This window comes from Equus caballus, chromosome 5 (genome assembly GCF_041296265.1).
Source record: "Equus caballus isolate H_3958 breed thoroughbred chromosome 5, TB-T2T, whole genome shotgun sequence".
Lineage (NCBI taxonomy): Eukaryota > Metazoa > Chordata > Mammalia > Perissodactyla > Equidae > Equus > Equus caballus.
In genome coordinates this window covers 76,416,750-76,437,053 of record NC_091688.1, presented here as the reverse complement: position 1 = coordinate 76,437,053, position 20,304 = coordinate 76,416,750, and the positions used below count along the sequence as shown (strand labels likewise).

The 20,304-nt window shown below is 45.1% G+C and overlaps 1 protein-coding gene and 2 long non-coding RNA genes across 3 annotated transcripts in view; 2 read left to right on the top strand and 1 right to left on the bottom strand.

The window, feature by feature from the left end:
* Positions 1-8,089, top strand: part of LOC138924334 (uncharacterized) — a 28,478-nt gene extending 20,389 nt beyond the window's left edge. The window contains exons 2-3 of the long non-coding RNA XR_011439344.1: positions 2,872-2,921; positions 7,957-8,089. This is a non-coding gene — a long non-coding RNA (uncharacterized lncRNA). The remainder of the gene's footprint in view (positions 1-2,871; positions 2,922-7,956) is intronic.
* The window catches only part of ABCA4 (ATP binding cassette subfamily A member 4), a 130,644-nt gene continuing 114,533 nt past the window's right edge, over positions 4,194-20,304 (bottom strand). The window contains exons 43-50 of the mRNA XM_005610408.4: positions 19,218-19,324; positions 17,087-17,228; positions 13,412-13,546; positions 12,517-12,620; positions 12,343-12,435; positions 9,366-9,615; positions 7,504-7,590; positions 4,194-4,627 (exon numbers count right to left, since the gene is read on the bottom strand). Coding sequence (XP_005610465.3) covers positions 4,622-4,627; positions 7,504-7,590; positions 9,366-9,615; positions 12,343-12,435; positions 12,517-12,620; positions 13,412-13,546; positions 17,087-17,228; positions 19,218-19,324 — 924 coding nt within the window. The 3' untranslated portion in view covers positions 4,194-4,621. The remainder of the gene's footprint in view (positions 4,628-7,503; positions 7,591-9,365; positions 9,616-12,342; positions 12,436-12,516; positions 12,621-13,411; positions 13,547-17,086; positions 17,229-19,217; positions 19,325-20,304) is intronic.
* LOC106783225 (uncharacterized) lies at positions 9,412-20,228 on the top strand. Its single transcript, XR_001380886.3, has 3 exons — positions 9,412-9,551; positions 17,591-17,737; positions 19,968-20,228. It is a non-coding gene; the product is annotated as an uncharacterized lncRNA (long non-coding RNA).

The window sequence follows — 20,304 nt, the reverse complement described above, 5'->3', positions numbered from 1 at the left end:
GCTTAGCATTCTGTAGTTCTCAAAGCTCATGTCCTTACAGTGGGAGATACCGCTGGGTACTCCAAAAAAGGGAACCCCTCTCCAAAGGGGGGGACTAAAAATAAGTGGGGACTTCCAGGTTCTTCCCTGACATTTTTGCCCAAGAGCCCCAATTTAAAAATTAATCTACCTACTGACCATGCTATTTTGTTTCTATAGAGCTCCTTAGCCAGTCAGCTGAGGGGATGAACACGGAAGGTTGGGCCCAGGGCCCTCAGAGACCTGCTGGTTGGGTCAGAACTGATGCTGTGCCTAGGAGGTGTCTTGTTGCCTGAGGCAAGGTGTGTGTGAGGAAGGTGAAAACCCAGGCTCAGCTACACCTTCCTGTAGTCTGGCTGCTAAGGATCATCTTGTATGTGGAGGCATCAGCCAAGATTGCAGATCTGAAACCGTAAGCTCCTGAGCTTGAAAATCATCCCCATTCTCCGTCCTTAGACTTATCTTTGAACATCTACTGTCCTGGCTAAACTGGAGTTACTTGAAGTCCCTTCAAAAAAACAGAGGAAAGGAAACAAGTGATTTGGGGGCCCTATAAGGCACCCAGAGCTGCTTTTGCTGTCCCTCTAACACTAATGTCTGCTTACTCACTGAAACAGGGGTGGGCGCAGCACGGCCTGTGGGCCAAGTCCATTCTCACTCATTTCGTTAGGTTCTGTCCACACCTGCTTCCGTGCTACAATAGCTGAATTGAGTGTTGCAACAAGAGACTGTATGACTTGCAAAGTTGAAAATGTTTACTCTCCAGCCCTTTACAGAAAGTTGGTCAAACCCCGTGTGAGAACATTAACACCACGAAGACACAGGCTGTATCTTGCTCGCTGCTTTATTCCCAGAACATGGAGCATTGAATGTTCTTCTCTCTCTTCTCTCTTACCCCTTTGCTTCTCCGGTAGCCCTAAGCAGAACGCCTTGGCAGTCAGTATCATTGAAGACCAAAGAGATTGCCGAGCTCTGGTGGAAGGCAAGAATAGCACCAGCCCTAAGCTGCGTGCCTGGAATGCTGTCTGACCAGGTGCTGTCTGTGCAGAGCATTGCAGATGAAATGTGCCCTCTGAAACTCACCACGACCCAAGACTATGGGATTTGGCTACAATAAGCTGTGATCCCTTATGAAAGGATCCCTTTCATATGGTTTATATGGCTCATTTGGCTTATTTGGCTACAATAAGCTATGATCCCTTATGAAAGCTTTACGTACAAAACCAAGAGGATGACTAGTTTGGGCAAAGCTTGATTCACTAGGCATATACCTCTGAGCCTTGATATTAGTCACCTACTCAGAAAGCTGAGTGTGTGTCGTGGTGAGCTTTGGGAAAGGCTCTGAGGAGAATACCTTTTGGAGGTCCTTTACCATAAATGTCTCAATACTTAAAGTTATAAATCAAGCTAAACTGCTAAATAATGACCTTAGTAAACCTTCATAATGACCTAGGATCAAATTTCGACCTCTTGGTTTCCTTGGAGTTCCACACTGGACTATAGTGGTACAGAGCCAGCTGCCCCATGGCCCACCCACCCTTTCATCTCGCTCCTGGTTTTCCAAGGGGCCTCCTGTGCCATGTGTGGACATGAGCCTGCATGATCAAAGACTACCTTTGACCCAAGGAAGAGGCCCATACAGGCCCTACAAGCAGACTTTACACCATTTGGGGAGGGAATTCCAGAGTTTCGGGTCTGGCGGGCATGTCTTCTTGGACATGAGAGCAAAGTAATTAGAGGACCAGAGTGGGGCCTGCAAGGAAGTTTGGAGGGTCAGCCAAGTAATTTAATCTTTCTGGGACTTGGTTTCCTTTTCCATTAAAACAATGCAAAGCAAAACAATTATATAAGGGCTTAGTTTTTGAACATTGAGATATTTTCTAGGTCTACAGCCTGTGGTTCTGTGAATCTGAAACTTCTAGTACCTACGCTTTCCCCAACTTGACAACCACTTTGCACAAAATGTGGTAGCAATTCTGCTGTGAACACAGGGAGTCCCAAATGGCTCATCTCGGGACCTGCTGAAGCACTGAATGACCACACTGAGGAAACCAGGCCCCAAATATCCTGGGCCCCGTGGACTGAGTCTGGTGCCTGAAACAGCAACCCCACAAGGGTGATGCTGCCATAAATCTAGGGCAAAACCTTCTTTCTTCCTCCAGAAGCCCCGCAGGGCTGCTGGTGCAGAACTTCCTCCTCACTGGCCCCCGTGCCAGTGTCCAGGCTGTCACAGAGACCCTTTCTTCCAAGCCCAGAACTTGCTAACCTGTTTTCTGCCTCACTTTCCCCTACCAGCCTGTTCAGGAGCCCTACAGCAGCAGGGACTAATGAAGCTCTTCATGAGCTTCTTACTCATAATGAGAGATTCTCTTTTGATCCCAGCTATTTTAAAATCTTGAGCTCCCCAAAGAAGCCCTGAGAGCTTAGAAAATCTGGCAGCAAGTGATATTTCTGGAACATCTCCTGCGTGGTCTTGGGACTGAAATGACTCTCTGAAATGACTCTCTCCATTTTCTCCTTGTCTTCTTTGTAAATCTCCCTTATTAAACCAGATTGGGAGATCTTTCAATAAAGGAACACGTTCTCAGGAGATCTTGGCCAAGCTCTCACATGGAATAGTCAAACCCAAGCAAATTGTGCATGTCCCCTCCTCCTTGACTTTTTCCTGCTTACATTTTGTGACCAGTATCTCTTAAAGCATAGCATCCCTGTTGCTTCACCTGCTCTTTGCTGCTGTCTTTAGCTTTTTGAGGCATCATTTTCTGAGAACTACTTCTTTTCTGTGTATTTTTTGGCTGGGTTTTTATAGTGTTCACTTCTGCAAGCATTTGTTGACTGTTCTGTGTGTTTCAGGAGCTGGGGAAATGATGAAGACGACACAGGCCTCGCACTGGAGAGCTCAGGTGTGGTGGACACAGACAGAGAAACTAAGCCTTCCTCCCCAAGGCAGGAGGAGATTTGACCCACACCCGCCCCTTCCAGTCCATGATGAATGACTGCTTGTCTCCCTCCCTGCTTAGTCTTCTTCCTTGTGGTATTGTAGTTGCTAATTTAAGTGACAAAACCAGCTAGGATACAACAGCATGATATCAGTATCAATAACACACTCCTGGACTTTCCCAAACTCAATTCTAACTCTTACTAAAATGGTTTTGTGGTTTTGGTTATAGGTAGATTTTTAAAAAAGTCAGAATCAGATTAAGCTCTGAGGCTACCAAAGTAGTTTTGTAGTCCCTATAGGCAGTTATTTTCCAAGCATCCATTATGTGCAAAGTGGTGAGCCAGTAGCTGCGCGGGATTCAAAGATGTGTAGCCCCCTGCCCTCTGTCTGCCTCTAAGAAGCACTGGACTTGCCTTGTTGAGGGAAAAATGTCACCACCTTCTGTTCACTTTCTTCTATGGCCCCTTCTCAGCAACAGCTATTGGCCTCAGATTCTTTCTCCCCTGATCCTTCCTCCCTCCTGGACCCTGGAGTATACCTATGGTATCCTGTGCCTCGAGCAGCACTGTTCTAGAAAGGGTTTGAACTAGGAGGCTCATCTGTTGGTCGTGGAGAGGAGACTGCCTTGTCAAGGAAGTCTGTTTGCTCTCCTCATCCATGTCTTTTGAAATGGTTTGGCTTAAAACTATTATTTTCTGATTCTTGGTGAGCTTTAATGTGAACAACTAGATGTCCTGGGAACACTGCCTCCTAACGTCACTGCACAAGATGCACACGTCAGCACTGTGGAAATGGCACGGCACCATGTGAATGAGGCCTGGACCTCTTGAAAAAGTTACAAGCATGTTGGATCTCATACTCAACCAAGGATCCACTCTCACCTGTCCTTGCCTCTTTGTTTCTTGTCCCAATTATACCTATGAGGTAGGCACTCAAATAAGCTGGGCAGACAGACGTGAAACTTAGATTCAGATAATACCCAGCTGGCAATAGATAATGTGTACATGCATTGCCAGTTGGGCGTTTTCTTCAAACCCTATAAAGTGGACTTGGCGTGGAGCATGAAGTCTAGTCCATTCCTTCCACTCTGTGTTGCAGAATCTTGCTGGGACCAGCACTCCTGTAGCAATAACTCTCATGGAAGCTCACAGCAATGACAGGAAGCCACACACACAAAGAACGTCTAATACTGTACCAGATGGTGCACACCAGGGAGCTCAGCTAATTCGGAGAGTTTGTGATGAGCACATTTGCATTTTATTTTCTCCTTAAAAATAAAACACACACACACGCACACACACACACACACACACACACACACACACGCACACAGAAAAGCAGACCCACTTGAAATGAGAGCAATACTGAGGCCAAATCTACTAGCAGGATGGAGCGGGCTTCTACTTCTGTGGTCATGACGAAAAGCGGTTTGCATTTGTTTGGCCGGGTCAGTTACACCACCAGGTGTTCCAGGTGAGCAAGTCAGTTCTGGTTTTCTTCAGAAAGGACCCCCTTCTGAGTTTGCTGTATGCCCCATATGTGTTTTTTTCTGCTGCCAAGGGATTACTTTTGCTGGCAGGTCTGGACAGATGACCACATGGCAAAAGTCATCCAGCAGCCCAGAGTTCCTTTCCGGCTGTAGCGAGTGAGCAGTGTGGAGGATCAGACCTGTGGAAGGAGATCAGATGGACTCTCATCAGCTCGGTTTTCTAAATAGATAGGGCAAAGGCTTCCAGATTTTAGAAGTTAAACAGCTGTCAACCAGTCTCTGAAGGAAGCTCAGCCCAGGGCACTGTGATTCTGTCACGTCATCAAGGTTAAGGGTTATCTTTGTTTCCTTGTCTGTGAAAAGGTCAGACCAGATGATCCCGCAGGTCCCTCTGGCTCTACACTCTAGAGGTTATAATGATTCACACTCTTGTGTGTGCACACACTGACATCTGAGAGGGAAGTTACACTCTCTGTGCCACTTCCAAAGGCTGTTATGGTATCATTTACCTTCTTTTTTAGCCCCCAAAAGTTACCATGCTCTTACTGTCTTAAAAGCCAAGAAGTCATAATTTAGGTCATCCCTGAGGTGCAGAATTCCCTTTGTCCACTTCCTACAGAGGTGGCTCCTGGGAAGCAGGAAAATTTGACTGGGGGATGGGAGGGTGGGGAGCTGGGGTTCTGAAGAGCAGACTCCAGATCAAAGCTCGGGCACTAAGTACAGCTCCTGGAGAAGTGGACACCAAGGTGACCTTTTTAACCGGAGAGACATGGTCGCCATTTAGAAAGAGCAGGTTGAATTCCTGAACCAATACCCAGCTGGGTGGTAGGGAAAGGAGGGCGTCAGAGGTAGGCCCAACCAGTCGAGACAAAATGTGGTTTATCAATTATCTGGTTTAAAGTCACACATCCTGTTAAGAAGATGACTAATCTAGCATTTAGGGCTAAGAACATGATTTGAGGTGGGGCAAGGATCCCACTCAAGGCTGCAGGTACTTCAGACACTAATTGATAAGGACCTAAGTTATATGTGGAAACTCCGTAACAAGGTGTAAGAATAAGGATCAGAAATTGATCTGAGTTGTTTCCAATTTTGGAAAACACATGATGGTCACTCAATTATTAACCCATTTAGGATGTTTCTAAGTTGACTGATCACCTATCACCACCTAGTCATCTAGCAAAACCTTGACCTTCACCTGTTTTCATAAAACAGATTGTGAGATTCTACAAAGCCTCATCCCAAAAGATATTTTCCAGGACTGAGGCCATTAAGAGTTTAAAACATTCTTGACAAGCAGACACACTGATCTCTAGATAAGGAAATGTCGCTGTGGTTGTGGTTGTTGCTCACAAACTGGGGCTGTGAAGCCACCAACCTACTGAATTTCCTGAAGCTGCGCTCTCAGTCTCGTTCAGAGGCAAGTTGTGAATGTTTTCTAGAACTCGTTGAGAGAAACGATCTTTTTCTTGTTTGTAGGAGACTTTAAGGAAAATTATTTTAAAGTGGTATAATGTAAACAAGAACATAATTACTATTTGTTTCATGACATTTATTTATATACAAGGCTATACGGAAGGATTTTTGCAAACCTTTGTAAAGGTACTATGTCATAAAGTCAGAGTTAGGTTTTGAATCACAAATTTATTATAAAATATACCAATCTAATAAATGTGTTGAAGTTGGTTTTCTAATATTTGTATGCTAAAATGTGACAAGCAAAATAGAAAAATAGTCACATCCAGTATGGGAGAAAAGTTTGGAATTAACTGCTGCAGATCTTAGACCATCGGCGCCCCTTGCCTGGCCCAGAGGTGACTTGGTGTTAGCCCTTAAGAGGGAATATGCCAGGTGGTGGTGGGGAGACCATTGCTAGTTCTAGGAAACACGTTTGTTAACCAACTATGTATTCTGAATTATAAAAGAAATTCATAACTCTAAGTTGTTTTCAAAGAATAATTTTCTATAGGTGTAAACAGCAAGTACAAGATCTATAAATGAAAAAGAGTGGCTGGAAAATCTTAGCAAAACTAATTCTCCCTGGACAGGTGCCTTTACTTGGGCATTTCTGGGCCCTCTGGGGAGATGAGGGGCAAAGTCAACCTTGCCAAGTAACCATTAGGTCTCTACTGGTCAAGAGGAAGGGGAAAAATTCATCACAAGGATGGCCTTGGAAAGGAATGTTTCAATCATTAGTGGTATTTGGTTTTTCTTGCAATTAAGAAACTGGTGGGAGGAATGAGAATTTTAAGGGAAAGGTTTTGCACATCTTTGCTTATTGGAAAAATGCTTTAATTTTATTTGATTTACTCTCCAGCTGAGTCTGGCGAGAATAGCTGAGTTAATTCATCCCTTTAAAATCCTAGGCTTAAGCCAAGGGGTTCTGGATCCTGGAGCTTCCTCCAGTACTTTCTCTCTTTCTCTCCCTCTTTCTGGGGAACTCGGAAGGGGTGGGCGTGCTTCTTATGGGGGGAACCATGCCAGTGCAGGAACCTGGAAGCACCAAAGTGTTGTCACAGTTATCTATTGCTTCCTCCTCCATCATCTTGATATTTTTATAAAGAACAAAGAGCCCTCTTCCTAAAATAGGTGATAATCCTTGCTCTAATCAAATGTGCCCACCACTGAAAAGGAGTGCCAGTTAATCACCTTCCTTTGAAACTCAATCATATGACCAGACATAGATGTCAAGTATCCCAACAACCAAACGTTTTAATATTCTCTCCTATCTTCCCTGCTTATTTACAAAATCCAAGCTTTTCTCTGTAAGCAAAAACATGTGAGAAAGTTCAAAATGCTCTCTCATACCATCCCAGTGGCTTCCTGATTATAAAAGGAACTCACACAATTACTGATTGAAAAGTCCTTCAGGACAGAACTTGTGGGGAGTGGCAGGGACGTGGTTGGTATATGGTGGGGACATTGTGGGGATGTGGTAGGGTGGGGCTCCCTGCAGGAGGCATATCTGGGCCTTGGGGCCCCTGAGGCCCAGTGGACTGTCCCTGAGCTGAGGATCCACCTCAAGCAGTCAACTGTGAAAAAGTGGCAGGGGTACCTTGGCTTGTTGGCTGGCTCCAGCAGCTCGAGGGTGCAAAGGGACATCGTGAGTTTCAGTCTGCTGTTTAGCAAAGTTCACAAATACCTGGAGGGAAGAGAAGAGCAAGTAGGTAGATGTTTCCAGAAAAATGGTACCCTGCACCCACCTACCCACTCCGCTTTCTCTTTTCCACAGCCCTGCTGGAGCAGCTTATGTTCTATAGGAGGGGAGGCTGGCCCACCTGAGGAAGCCCGGCCACCAGGTCCCTGAATAGGGCTTGTTTCTTAGAATTCTGAGCTAAGCCAAAGGAGTTCTTGTGGGAGGATTCAAGGGACTTGGGGCACCAGGGTTTGGGGTTAACAAAGCAAGGCAGATTCTCAGCTAGCAGTGTCCTCCTAAACCTCCTCAGAAGAAACTAGAAACAAAGCAAAACAAGAATCTGATCTCTTCTCTTTTCTGTTCCTTATTCAGGTGCAGTGTGACCGTGCCTCCCGCTCCTGACTTCATCTGCTATGGCTGACAAGAAGGTGCTGGTGAGCCAGTTCCTCCAAGGGGACATGGAGACTTGCCTATTTCCCTGCTTTACTGAACGTTCTTTAAGGATGTTTATTTACAACAAACAAACAAACAGCAACAACAAATAACCCCCGGAAAAACTAAATGTCTAAATGGATGAATGGATAAGCAAAAGGGGGCATACACACACAATGGAGTATTACTCAGCATTTAAAAGAAGGCTATTCCAACACATGCCACAAGGCGGATGAACCTTGAGGACATTACATTCGAGAGATGAATAATTTCTGGAGATAGATAGTGGTGATGGTTGCACAACAGTATGAATGTACTTAATGCCACTAAATTGTACACTTAAAAATGATTAATTCTGTTCTATATATTTTACTACAATAAAAAAAGTTATCACACTAAAAAACCTGACAGGGGCCGGCCATCTGGCCGAGTGGTTAAGTTCATTCATTCCACTTCGGTGGCCCAGGGTTTTGCCGGTTTGGATCCTGGGTGTGGACATGGCACCACTCATCAGGCCATGCTGAGGCAGCATCCCACATAGCACAACCAGAGGCACTCACAACTAGAATGTACAACTATGTACTGGGGGGCTTTGGGGAGAAAAAGAAGAAGGAGAAAAAAAAGATTGGCAACAGATAGCACAGGTGCCAATCTTAAAAAAATAAATAAAAATAAAAAACCTGACAAATGGCACACACATTTTCCAAACCTCACCAAATTGTACACTTTATTATTTTAATGTATTTATTTTAATGCTCTTTATTTCTTATTTTATTTTATTTTTTGAGGAAGATCAGCCCTGAGCTAACATCTGCTGCCAATCCTCCTCTTTTTGCTGAGGAAGATAGGCCCTGAGATAACATCTATGCCCATCTTCCTCTACTTTATACGTGTGACACCTGCCACAGCATGGTTTGACAAGCAGTGGATAGGTCCGTGCCTGGGATTCGAATCGGCAACCCCAGGCCACTGAAGTGGAGCATGTGAACTTAACCACTGTGCCACTGGGCTGGCCCTGAATTGTACACTTTAAATGGCTGCATTTTATTGTATGTAAATTAAGCATCAGTAAAGTTGATTTGAAAAGAGTAAAAAGGCACCACCTCAAACCAGGAAGGATGAAATGAAATCATAGTGTAGTGGGGAAGGATGATGTAAAGTCAATGAGGTTTGCCAATGACTAAAATACTGTTAAAAAACAATTTCTGATACACCAAGTTTTACCCTAACGGACAGAGGGACAACAGGGTTAAAAATCAGGCATGTCATGTGGATTCCAGCTCAGGCTGGGCGTTCAGCCCAGTCTGCACAGCTCCGCCTCTGCACGTGGTGCCCCTCAGATGACTCGCCTGGTCCAGCGTGGTCTGCGTGACCGAGTACTCCTCGATGAGCAGGCTCTCCTTGTGGGAGAGGAGCAGCCGGAAGATCCTGGCCAGGGAGGAGGAGGAGACCTGGAACTGGAGCATGTTGTAGTGCCTCTCCCTCTGCACGCTGCCCGGGAAGTTCCCCTGGAAGAACTGTTCGACGGGATTCAGGTCGGGAAGCAAGTCGTCCTTAGGGGATTTGATTTTCATGGTGACAATGTAGCCATCTCCAAACCTAGGGGATGCAAACGGCAGTGCGGGGTATAGGCCTGTTAGTAGTTGGGTCTAAGGCAATCCAGAAATAAGGAATAGACTCATCAAAATATTGGGGATTAAAGGCCCATACTATAGACCTCATGTGCATGTTTAAAACTAGGAGAAAGGGGGCCGGCCCCACGGCCGAGTGGTTAAGTTTGTGCTCTGTTTTGCTGGCCCAGGGTACACCAGTTCAGATCCTGGGTGCAGACCACACATGGCTCTTCAAGACATGCTGTGGCAGCATCCCACATAGAAGAACTAGAATGACTTACAACTAGGATACACAACTATGTACTAGGGCTGTGGGGAGAACAAAAGAGGAAGATCGGCAACAGATGTTAGCTCAGGGCCAATCTTCCTCACTAAAAAGCATACCTTTAAAAAGGAAAAAGACTAGGAGAAAGAAACCCACAATAGTTCCTGAAGAAATAGTTTGATACTAGTTTTTGGCAGTCTAAGTGCCTGGGGAGCCAGTGCTGATGGTCTAGCAGTTAAGATTCAGCACTCTCACCACTGCGGCCCAGGTTCATTTCCAATCAGGGAACACCACCACCCATCTGTCAGTTATTATACCATCTGTTGTTTGTCCTACTGTGGTGGCTGAGTGCTGCCGTGATGCTGAAAGTTATGCCACTGGGATTTCAACGTCCACCCATGGTGGATAGGTTTCAGCAGAGCTTCCAGACTAAGACAGACTAGGAAGAAGGAACTGGCCACCCACTTCTAGAAAAATTGGCCATGAAAACCCTATGAATAGCAGTGGAGCATTGGCTGGTATAGCACCGGAAGGTGAGAGGATGGCGCAAAAAGACTGGCAGGGTTCCGCCCTGCTGTACACAGGGTTGCTAGGAGTCAGAATAAACTCGACGGCACTAACAACAACAAATGTCTGTGTGGTGAAGTGGGTCACCAGACCTGTGTCATAGCTTCCTGTGTCCAACATGGATGTTCCCTGCTCCTTTCCCTTTAAATATTTGCTGAAGTCAAAGGCGGTTTTAGCCTAGGGAGAAGGTGTCCTGATGGTGTGTTGGGCCAGTGCTTACTCAGTCATAGAAAGAGACCTTAAGAGACTGGCCAGTTGGTAGTAAAGCTTGGGAAGGCAGCACTTCCCTGTGGAAGCTTCCAGAACAAATGGAGCTGTCAGGGCCAGGGTCATCAGTGCTTCTCTCCCCTTCTCACCAGGTGAGCTGGTCACCTGCAGGTGGATGAAGAATGGTCCTCCAGAGAGTGTGTGCACGGCCTGCTGGCGTCCCTATACACTTATGTCAGGGTATACTGTGTCAGTTGCAATTTCTTTCGATGCTTCCTCCTTGATCAAGGGATGTTCCCCCTACGATAAAATTCCTTTACCTTTCAGCTCTGGAATATTGACTGTCCCTGCATGTGGGGAGTTCTCCCCTCTCCCCTGCTCTACCATTGGGATATTGAGAAAAGAGAGGGAAGGGAGTAGGGAACATCCACGTCTCCAGCAGTTGGACACAAGGAGTTGCTGACACAGGTCTGGTGACCTCACATGCTAAAGTCCCCCTAGATATCTGTGCAGTGTCCGAGCTGTAGTTACTAAAGAAATCAGGGGTCAGGGGCTGGCCCCGTGGCCGAGTGGTTAAGTTCGCGCCCTCCGCTGCAGGTGGCCCAGTGTTTCGTCAGTTCGAATCCTGGGTGCGGACATGGCACTGCTCATCAAACCACACTGAGGCGGCGTCCCACATGCCACAACTAAAAGGACCCACAACTAAGAATATACAACTATGTACCGGGGGGCTTTGGGGAGAAAAAGGAAAGAATAAAATCTTTAAAAAAAAAAAACTGTAATTAAAAAAAAAAAACCAGGGGTCAAATACCCAAACACAGCTAATCTGCTGGACCTTTCTCTCCATCATTTATCTGCTCTGATGCATATGAAGGATGCTGTGTACTATGCACCACCCTCCCATGGGCCCCTCAAGATTAAGCATCTTGATATAGACAAGGTGGGTTATGTGCTGTTCCTTTTGCCAACTAGCATGGTGACTTCTACATTCTGGACTCTCAAAAAGTGTTTGTTAAATAAATGAGTGATAACCATAAAACATTTCCTAATTTATAAAGCATATCAGATTGCAAGGGAGGGTGGCATTATTATCATAATCTTGTTTTAACTGATAGCTTTGACACACAAACTATTATTAATAATGCATTGTTTACAACTTAGGGGGACAGGATAATCTTACTGAAGACTACTGGAATTGCTGGTTTGTTGTATAATACTGGTCATTTCTCAAACTCAAAAGCATACAGCATGCCAGAAAGGAAAACTGACTCTCAGGCTGTTTGGACCCCTTATCATTCCTATGTTGGTTGTGGACTCTAATCAAATAGGTCATTGGTCCTGGATCCGTTGGGATAAGTGGTGGGATAATGAGGCAATGGTGGTGACCCTTCCTTATCCCAGCCAGGCTCTGCATACATCCCAATAAGAAACCCCCATCTGGAGACTTGGAGAGCCTTCAACCACAATTGGGCAATTAGCCCAATATAAAGGAGTTTCTTTCAGCACAACAGAGTTTTCCATCTGCTGCTGCAGAATGAGGCCCGGCTACCATCTGCTTCTGCTCGTGGGAGGGCAGCAGGACACTCCCAAGTGTCAGCAGAGAGCACAGGGCCTGGTTGACCCCTCTCCCAGGAAGGTAATAAAGGGCCCCCCCAACCCCCCACATCTCCTTACTTGTACTTGAGGTGCTGAATAGTGCCCAGACACTGAAAGGAGCCCTTCACCATGATGGCCAGCCGGGTACACAGGGCCTCACATTCTTCCATGCTGTGGGCAGTACAGAGAGTGAGGGCTGTGGAGGACTCCTGCCTGCCACCGGCTCCACCCCAGTCCCTGGGAATCTCTTGCCTGTGGGATGTGAGGACCACAGCCCTCCCTTCTCGGATGATGCTCACGATGGTGTTCCACAGCATGCGGCGTGCCTGGGGGTCCATGCCTGTGGTGGGCTCATCCTGTGGGGAGGCAGAGGGGGCAGGGGCAGGGCTTGGAGCCGGCCTCTCCTGGCTACTGCACCCTCCTTGGCTGACTCCCTCCAAGCAGCTCTGCTTTATGGCAGATGCTGCTCAAAGTCACTCCCAGTGGGGTGAGACCCAGGGTACCCAGTACAGGGTACAGAAGGCAGGAGGTGGACCAGGAGAGTAAAGACACAACATGCACATCTCTAGACTCATTTCAGCCCATAAATGGATTAAGGTTAATGAAGACAATGGTAGAATTACCTTAAAAAAGAAAAAAAAAAAAACTCCTACACCTATGTTTGCAAGGAGGCCAGGAGATAGCTCAGATGACTTTTCTGGTTCCCTCCAAGTCCTGCAACCCATGCCTTCATAAACCCAGGGCACCTGGGGCCTCCAGCCTGGCCTGGCTCCTGTGAGAGTCACATGAGCCTTTGATCCAGGCCAACGTTCCTGTCCTCTTCAGATCCTGAACAGACCTCCTCAGGCAGTAGTAATTTCTGACCCAACACTGACATTTCCGTAGAGGGGTTGAACATTCTGCTGTGGGCCTGTGGCCCCACAAGAGACTTCCCAGGAACTCAGAGTGAGCATGTGCTATGACTCCAGTTTCCCCCAAGAGCTGTGAAGAACAATGGGCTGAATCACTCAAAACGAGCAGTATAGGGGGCAGCCCAGACAACAACAGTTGGCTGCATTTTCCAAATCTGCCAACCCAGCCACAGAGATGCAGCTCCCCGTTCAAGCCCTTGGGCCCGCCTGTCCCCACAGGTCGCAGTGCCCCTCACCAGCAGCACCAGCGGTGGGCAGCCTATCAGGGCAATGGCTGTGGAGAGTTTGCGCTTATTGCCCCCACTGTAGGTGCCGACCAGGCGGTCTGCGTAGAGAGACAGGCCCAGGCTCTGAATACACCACTTTGCAACCTAGGGGAGAGAAAGGAATCCCATTTGAGAAAGACAAACAAGCAAACACCCCAAACCTCCACCGATTCAAAGTCTTGGGTTCCCAGATTTCCCACATCCAGGATGACAGACCCAGCTAGGCTGCAGCAGGGCCACCTGCTGGCTCATGTTCTCTGGAACATGCTTCAGGGACCAGGTATCTCCTGTCCACTGTGTGCCTTAGATCTCGGTGTGCCTTGGTCAGCTCAGCACCCGGTGGGTGCAGCCCCCTGAGAACTGGCCTTCAGCTTTACAAAGAGCAAGGCAGTGCTTCTAGCCCAGTGTCCAGGACTATGCTGGGAGGGGAAGAGGAAGAGTTCTAGGGTCTATTTGAAAAGATCGTGGGTCCCCTTGATTTCATCCCTGAACAGGGTCACATTTGAGGTCTTGTACATCACATGCATACTTATTGAGCACCCACTATGAGCCAGGCGCTGTACTAGGCACTGGAGAATAATGATGCACATAACCAGTGACCTTGTACTCACAGACGGTGGGGGCAGTGACAGACAACCAAAATAAACAGAATAATCACAGATTATAACAGTGCTTTGAGGGGACTCAACAGGGAACCATAGGTGTGAGCGTGTGTGTGTGTGTGCATGTGCACACGCGTGCACAGGAGCAAAACTAGGGAAGTCATTGGAGACAAGCCTACAATGCTGCTGACTTCTGCACTTGTACCTCTGCCTGGAATGTTCTTTCCCTAGACATCCACACTGCTGGCTCCCTCTTTCAGCTCCTTTTGTCTTCACTCAGGAGTCACCTCCTCTGTGAGGTCTGCCCTGGACCACCCTACCTACACATGCAAACCCCACCCCAACAATTCTTCTCTGCTCTTTTTCTCCCTCAAGGACTTTTCACTCTCAATTGTACTGTGTGTTTTTTACTTCGTTATCTAATTATCGTCTATTCCTCCCACTATAATGTAAGCTCCATTTTTAACTTTTTCTTTGGAGATAGTTTCAAACTTACAGAAACACGTAAGAAATAGAGTAGTACAAAGAACACTCACAAACTTCTTTCTCTCTCCCTCTCTTATACACATACACATTTTTTCAGATCCATTTGAGAGTAAGTTCTACATCATGGTCTTTCTCTCCTAAATACTTCAGTGTATATTTCCTAAGAATAGGGATATTCTCTTACATAACCACAGTACAGGTATCAGTGTCAAGAAATTTAACATTGTTATAATATTTTAATCTAATCTACTCTTCACAGTTCAGTTTTGTCAACTGGTCCAATAACGTTCTTCATCCCATTATTTCTCTCCAGTCCCAGATGCGGTCTAGTGTCCCTTATTCAGTCACTGTGTCTACTTGGCCTCTTGTGACCAGGAACATTTCCACAGCCTTTCTTTGTCATTTATGACTTTGATACTCTTGAAGAATACAGTTCCTGAATTTTTTTTTAATCGAATGTTCTTCCTTTGGAGTCTGTCTGATGTTTCCCCCTAAGATTCAAGTTATACATTTCCAATCAGAATATTCCATAGGTAAAGCTGTGTCCTTCTTAGGGTGTCACATCTAGGGGCATGAGATGGCCATCTGCCCCTAGTGGGTCAGTTAATTTTGATCATCCAGTTAAGTTTTTGTCTAATTTCTCCATTATAAAATTATTATTATGCTTCTCCATTGAAACCAATAAGCAATTTGTAGAAGATAATTTTAAACCATACAAATATCTTGCTTCTTATAAAAAGTTTCCCCTAGATTTAGCAACCATTGATGATTCTTATGCAATCCAATCTTTACTATGGTCATTGCAAAATGATTTTCCAATTCTAGAACGTCCTCCATACTAAACAGTTGGGTCTCAGCATTTGACTGTAAGCAAGAACACTCCCTTCTCTCCTGTTTATCTATTTAACAGAATGGACTTGTGAATTCCTACTTTTCTCCCAATGTTTTATAATTTATCATGGTATTTAATTATTTTGATGCTCAAATTGTCCCATATTTGGTCACTGGGAGCCCCTTCAAGATGGCTCCTGTGTTCTTGTGATATGCTCCCACCATTTTTTTAAAAGCACTTTTTAACTTTCTGGCATAATAAGATGTTCCAGGCTCATTTTATGCCTATGATGATCCAGCCCTGAAATCTGTCATTTATCTGAGGAGTCACGGTTCCTTTGGGTGGGGAATAATATTAGAGAACAAAATCTGGGCACTAAGTGTGCTCATTGCCACTAGGATATTTTTGCTTCTTGGCCCTTTCAGAGGACACTTATATGCATACACAAACATACACACGTACATATCCATGCCTATGTGCAATATCCATGAACACATATACACGCATGTACAAACACATGCATACAAATGTTTCATGAGTTCACAGTGAGATCTCCAATTTCAATCCATCCCACAGGGTTCTTTTCAGCTTTATTGCTTTCCATATTTGCATGTCCCTTCATCCACAGTGAGGACTCTGGTTCCTAACCTCATTAACACATTTATTCATTTACTTAGTCCTATAACACACCTAAAATTATTTCAGAATTGCTTTGCCCATGCCACTATAAAAAATATTGGCCAACAAGAGCTCAGAATTTGTTTGTAGATCTTTGCCTCTGTTCTACCTGCCCAAGACTGAGGATATATAGTCAAATACTGTGTCATTAGTTATTTTTATTAGTTCTTTTCTTCCCCTTCTGTGTAATATTTATTTGAATAAAATTGGATTAATTTGTTTCAGTTTTCTTTCAGTGGTTAGGATTTTCTTTTTGTTTTCATTTTTACCCCCTTCCTATTCTTATTGATTTACTTTTATTTTTTGAATATGTAGAACATTAATATGCTTCCAAAAGTCAAAACTATATGAAGTGATATCCTGAGAGAAGTGTTATTCCTTCCCATTTCCCTCTTGTTGATCACCAAATTCATTGTTTCCAGGTTTATCCTTCCAACTTTCTATATGTAAAGGTAAGCAGACATATGGATGCTTTCTTATTTTTCCCACTTTCTTACATTAAAAAGCAGCATTCTACATGTGCTCTTTTGCACTTTGTTTTTTTCACTTAACAATATCTCTTGGAAAATAATTCCATATCAGTTCCCAGAGATTTTCCTTGTTCTTTTTTTTGTTTGTTTTACAGTTGCATAAGACTTTATCGTGTATATGTTCCATAAATTATTCAATCAATCTCCTATGCCTGAACATTTAGGTAATTTCCAATATTTTGTGACTACAAATACAATGAATAACGTTGTGCATGTGCATTTTGTTCTGTGGGAGGTTTATCTTCAAGGTAAATTCCCAGAAGAGGGATTGCTGGATCGAAGGGTAAATGTATATATCATTTGGTTATATACTAGGGCAGGGATTTCTTGTTTTGTTCTTTGCTATACCCCATCTTCTAGAACAGTACCTGAAACATAGTAGACCCTCAGTAAGCATTTGTTGAAAGAACGAATGGATAGCATGTTCCAGCTTTCCCAAATCTAAATAAATGCACTCTCATGAAACAGGCTTATGGTTTACCAAACTCCTGAGTGGCCATTACAAACCATTTTTTACCTTCTCGATTTTCTCTGCTGGTACACCTCGAAGCCGGGCATAAAGATACAGATGTTCTCGCCCTGTGAGCAGGTCATCAATTGCATCAAACTGAGGACAGTAGCCCATACTTTGATGCACGTCAGAAATATTGGTTAAAATACTGCAAAAAGAAAAAGCAATTAGTAAGTTTCCTTCATAGGTGGAGGTGCCTGAGAGCTGGGCCTGGAGAAGCTTCTGCCAATGGGATAAGAGAGCTGCCTCTTCTCTTTTCCCACTTTGTTTCAGAAATGTGTACAACATTTAGGAATGAAAGCAGGGGCCTTTGGTTAGAAACCGATGAACTTCAGGAGTTCTGAGCTTTGAATCCAGTCAGATCCTCCTCAGTTTCCCTGTCTAGGATAAATTGAACACCTGTTATCCAAAGTCAGCTTTGGTTTTGATTGGATCACCTCATATGTGAGTTTAAAAACCAAGGGAAGATCAGGTTTAAGAACATGATCAGTGGTTTTTGATCTCTTTCAGACATTTGGGAAGTAGCCAGAGAAGATGCATCCTTCCCAATGGAAGTAAACTTCTCCGTCTGTATTTACTGGCAGAGATACGGTCAATGAAAGAGGAACCAATCAGATCAACACCCAGAGCAAGAGGCTCCCAGAGAGAAGAGATGAAGTGAATTAAGTTCTATCAACTCCCTTTGACTAACATATTCTCCCTCACTAGAAAATATATTGCCTTGATGAAAAAATAAACTGTCCATAGGCTGGTCTAATCTCTTCCCCCTCCCCTTATACCCTAGGATCTATGAATAAAGGATGGATGTAATAGGAGGGGACAGAGAGAGGTCAAGCAGTCCCTCACTATGACAAAAATGACTTCAGCTATGGCTGGACCAATTAACACCACCCAGGGAAGCAAGGAGGGTACTTTGCCAAATTCACAGGAGCTGCCCCACCAGAGAACCCCAATCCTGTGTCTTGAACCTATAGTTTCTTTTTAGTTTCCATCTTAGTTTTACCTTCTGGGCATCAGACTTGATGTCTCATGGCAAATCCTATTACATCCCCCTGCCCTCCACCCTCTGATCTCCCAAGACTCCTTTTGTTACCATCATGAAGTCATTTGCTTGGTTGTAGGCTAAGCGGCGACCTTGCTGCACCCCTGCTAGTCCCAATGCTCTAGACCAAACAGGGATGGTTGGGGAAGGCCAGAGAATCAAATTCATTCTGTCCAAGCCTGTGAAGTAGGCTCAAGACTCCCCCTGCCTCATGGGTATTGGGCCTTGTTGAGGATGGCTCTCAGGTGAGGGAAGGAGGCCCCAGTCAGGCAGATGCTGGGCAGACGTCAGCAGTGCCTAACTCCACTTATAAACCAGGGCAGAGGGTTTCTCTGGGCACATCTAATGTGTGAGCTTTGGTGTTAAAGGAGCATCCTGGAAAGAGGTGTGAGCTCATGTTCTCCATCCTGTCCCATAGAGGAGCAGTCTATTTATTCACACATTATTACAGAGAGCAGTAGGCCCACTCCAGAATCCAAGGGCATATGCCAGTTTTCCTTTTATAAAGGTTCCTTGGCCTAGCAAAGCCAAGCATCAGCACAGAGATAGTCAATGCAGATTAAGGTCCTCAAGGGCCCTTGAAGCAACCCCTATCTAGAAACTTGACCCAGAGAAATGATGCTTCAACACACGGGTTCTTAACCCGGGACCCAGGGGTCCTTCCATAAACCATAAATGTGTTTCAGGGCTCAGTAAATGGCCTGAAACTCTTTGCCAAAATGTGTGGAGTGGGGTAATAGTGGGCAATGGTGTATTTTTATAGGAAGAAGTTCAAGTGTTCATCAGATACTCAAAGGAGTCCATGAGCCCCCAAAAAGTAAGAACCACTGTCTTAGTGCTTCCCAGAACTTTCCAAGAATCCACGTTAACAGAGGAATCTCTTAACAATCACAGTTCAATTCAATTTTCCAGAGGGTCTCTGTCTTGGACTTTTTGGACCATGCTTGCTGGGAGGTCTACTCTTCAGCACAGATCTTTCACGCTCTCAGAGTCACCCTCAGACACAGGGTCTGATGCTCATTCTCCCTATGCTGGGATGGGACATGGCCCAAAACTTTCAGAGATATCCTGAGACAGGATGAGCAAGACACTCACCTCTTGCCTGCTACAGTGGCATCGCCTGAGGTCACTGTAGTGTCCCCAGTGAGCATCTTGAATGTGGTTGTTTTCCCAGCTCCATTCACTCCCAGGAGGCCAAAGCACTGTGGGAGAACACACAGAATTGGCCTCACCCTAGAGCCCAAGAAGGTCCGGAGTGTCAGGCCCAGGGCAAATGTGTGGGTTGGGGGTAGGCATTTTAGACCTGTGCTGCCATTACAGAGGCCACTAGATAGCCACATGTGGTGTACAGTAGCAGAATATGCCACCCTAAAATATGCCACTTTGCCATAAGGATGATTTTGAGGTGAAGGCAATTGAGAAGAAGCAGGTACAAAAAGTTCTCTACCGCCTCCCCCAATTCGCCTCAAAGCAGGACATAAACTTACAAGGTGTTCCCTTCCCCTCTATACAAGGAAGGACAGGAGCAAATCAGTGGAGACAACTCTAGACCCTTATCAGCCTGGAGGCGGCACCAGAGGAATCTACATAACAAACTTTAACAACTAGCCTTTATTCACATTAGTTCCCCAGATATTTGCCTTCCCACAATTTCCGACCCTAGAAACTCAAAGTCCCTTTCCTTTGTCTTGTCACTTCTCTAAAAATGCATTGTCCCTTTGCTAGGATGCTATCTAAGCCCAAGTTCTAACCACCCCTTTGAGTCATTCCTCTCCCCTGTGTACGTGTGATGTGCATGCTAACACACTTCTCTTTGTTTTTCTCTTCTTAATCTGTTTTTGTCAGTCTGATTTACAGAGCCCCAGCCAGAGAACCTAGGAGGGGAGTAGGAAAGAGAATTTTTCCTCCACTACAGTGGCTGCTGAGCACTTGAAACACGTCAAGTCTGAATTGACATGTGCTGTAAGTGTAAAGCACACCCTGGATTTTGAAGAACAACAACAAAAAAAGGGATGTAAAATATCTCATTAATAATGTTTTATATGAATTACGTGTCGAAGTGATAATATTTCAGATATATTGGATAAAATAAATGATTAAGATTAATTTCACCTGGTTTTGCTTTCTTCCTGGGGCTACTGAAATATTTAAAATGACTATAGTGGCTTGTGTTTTACTTCTA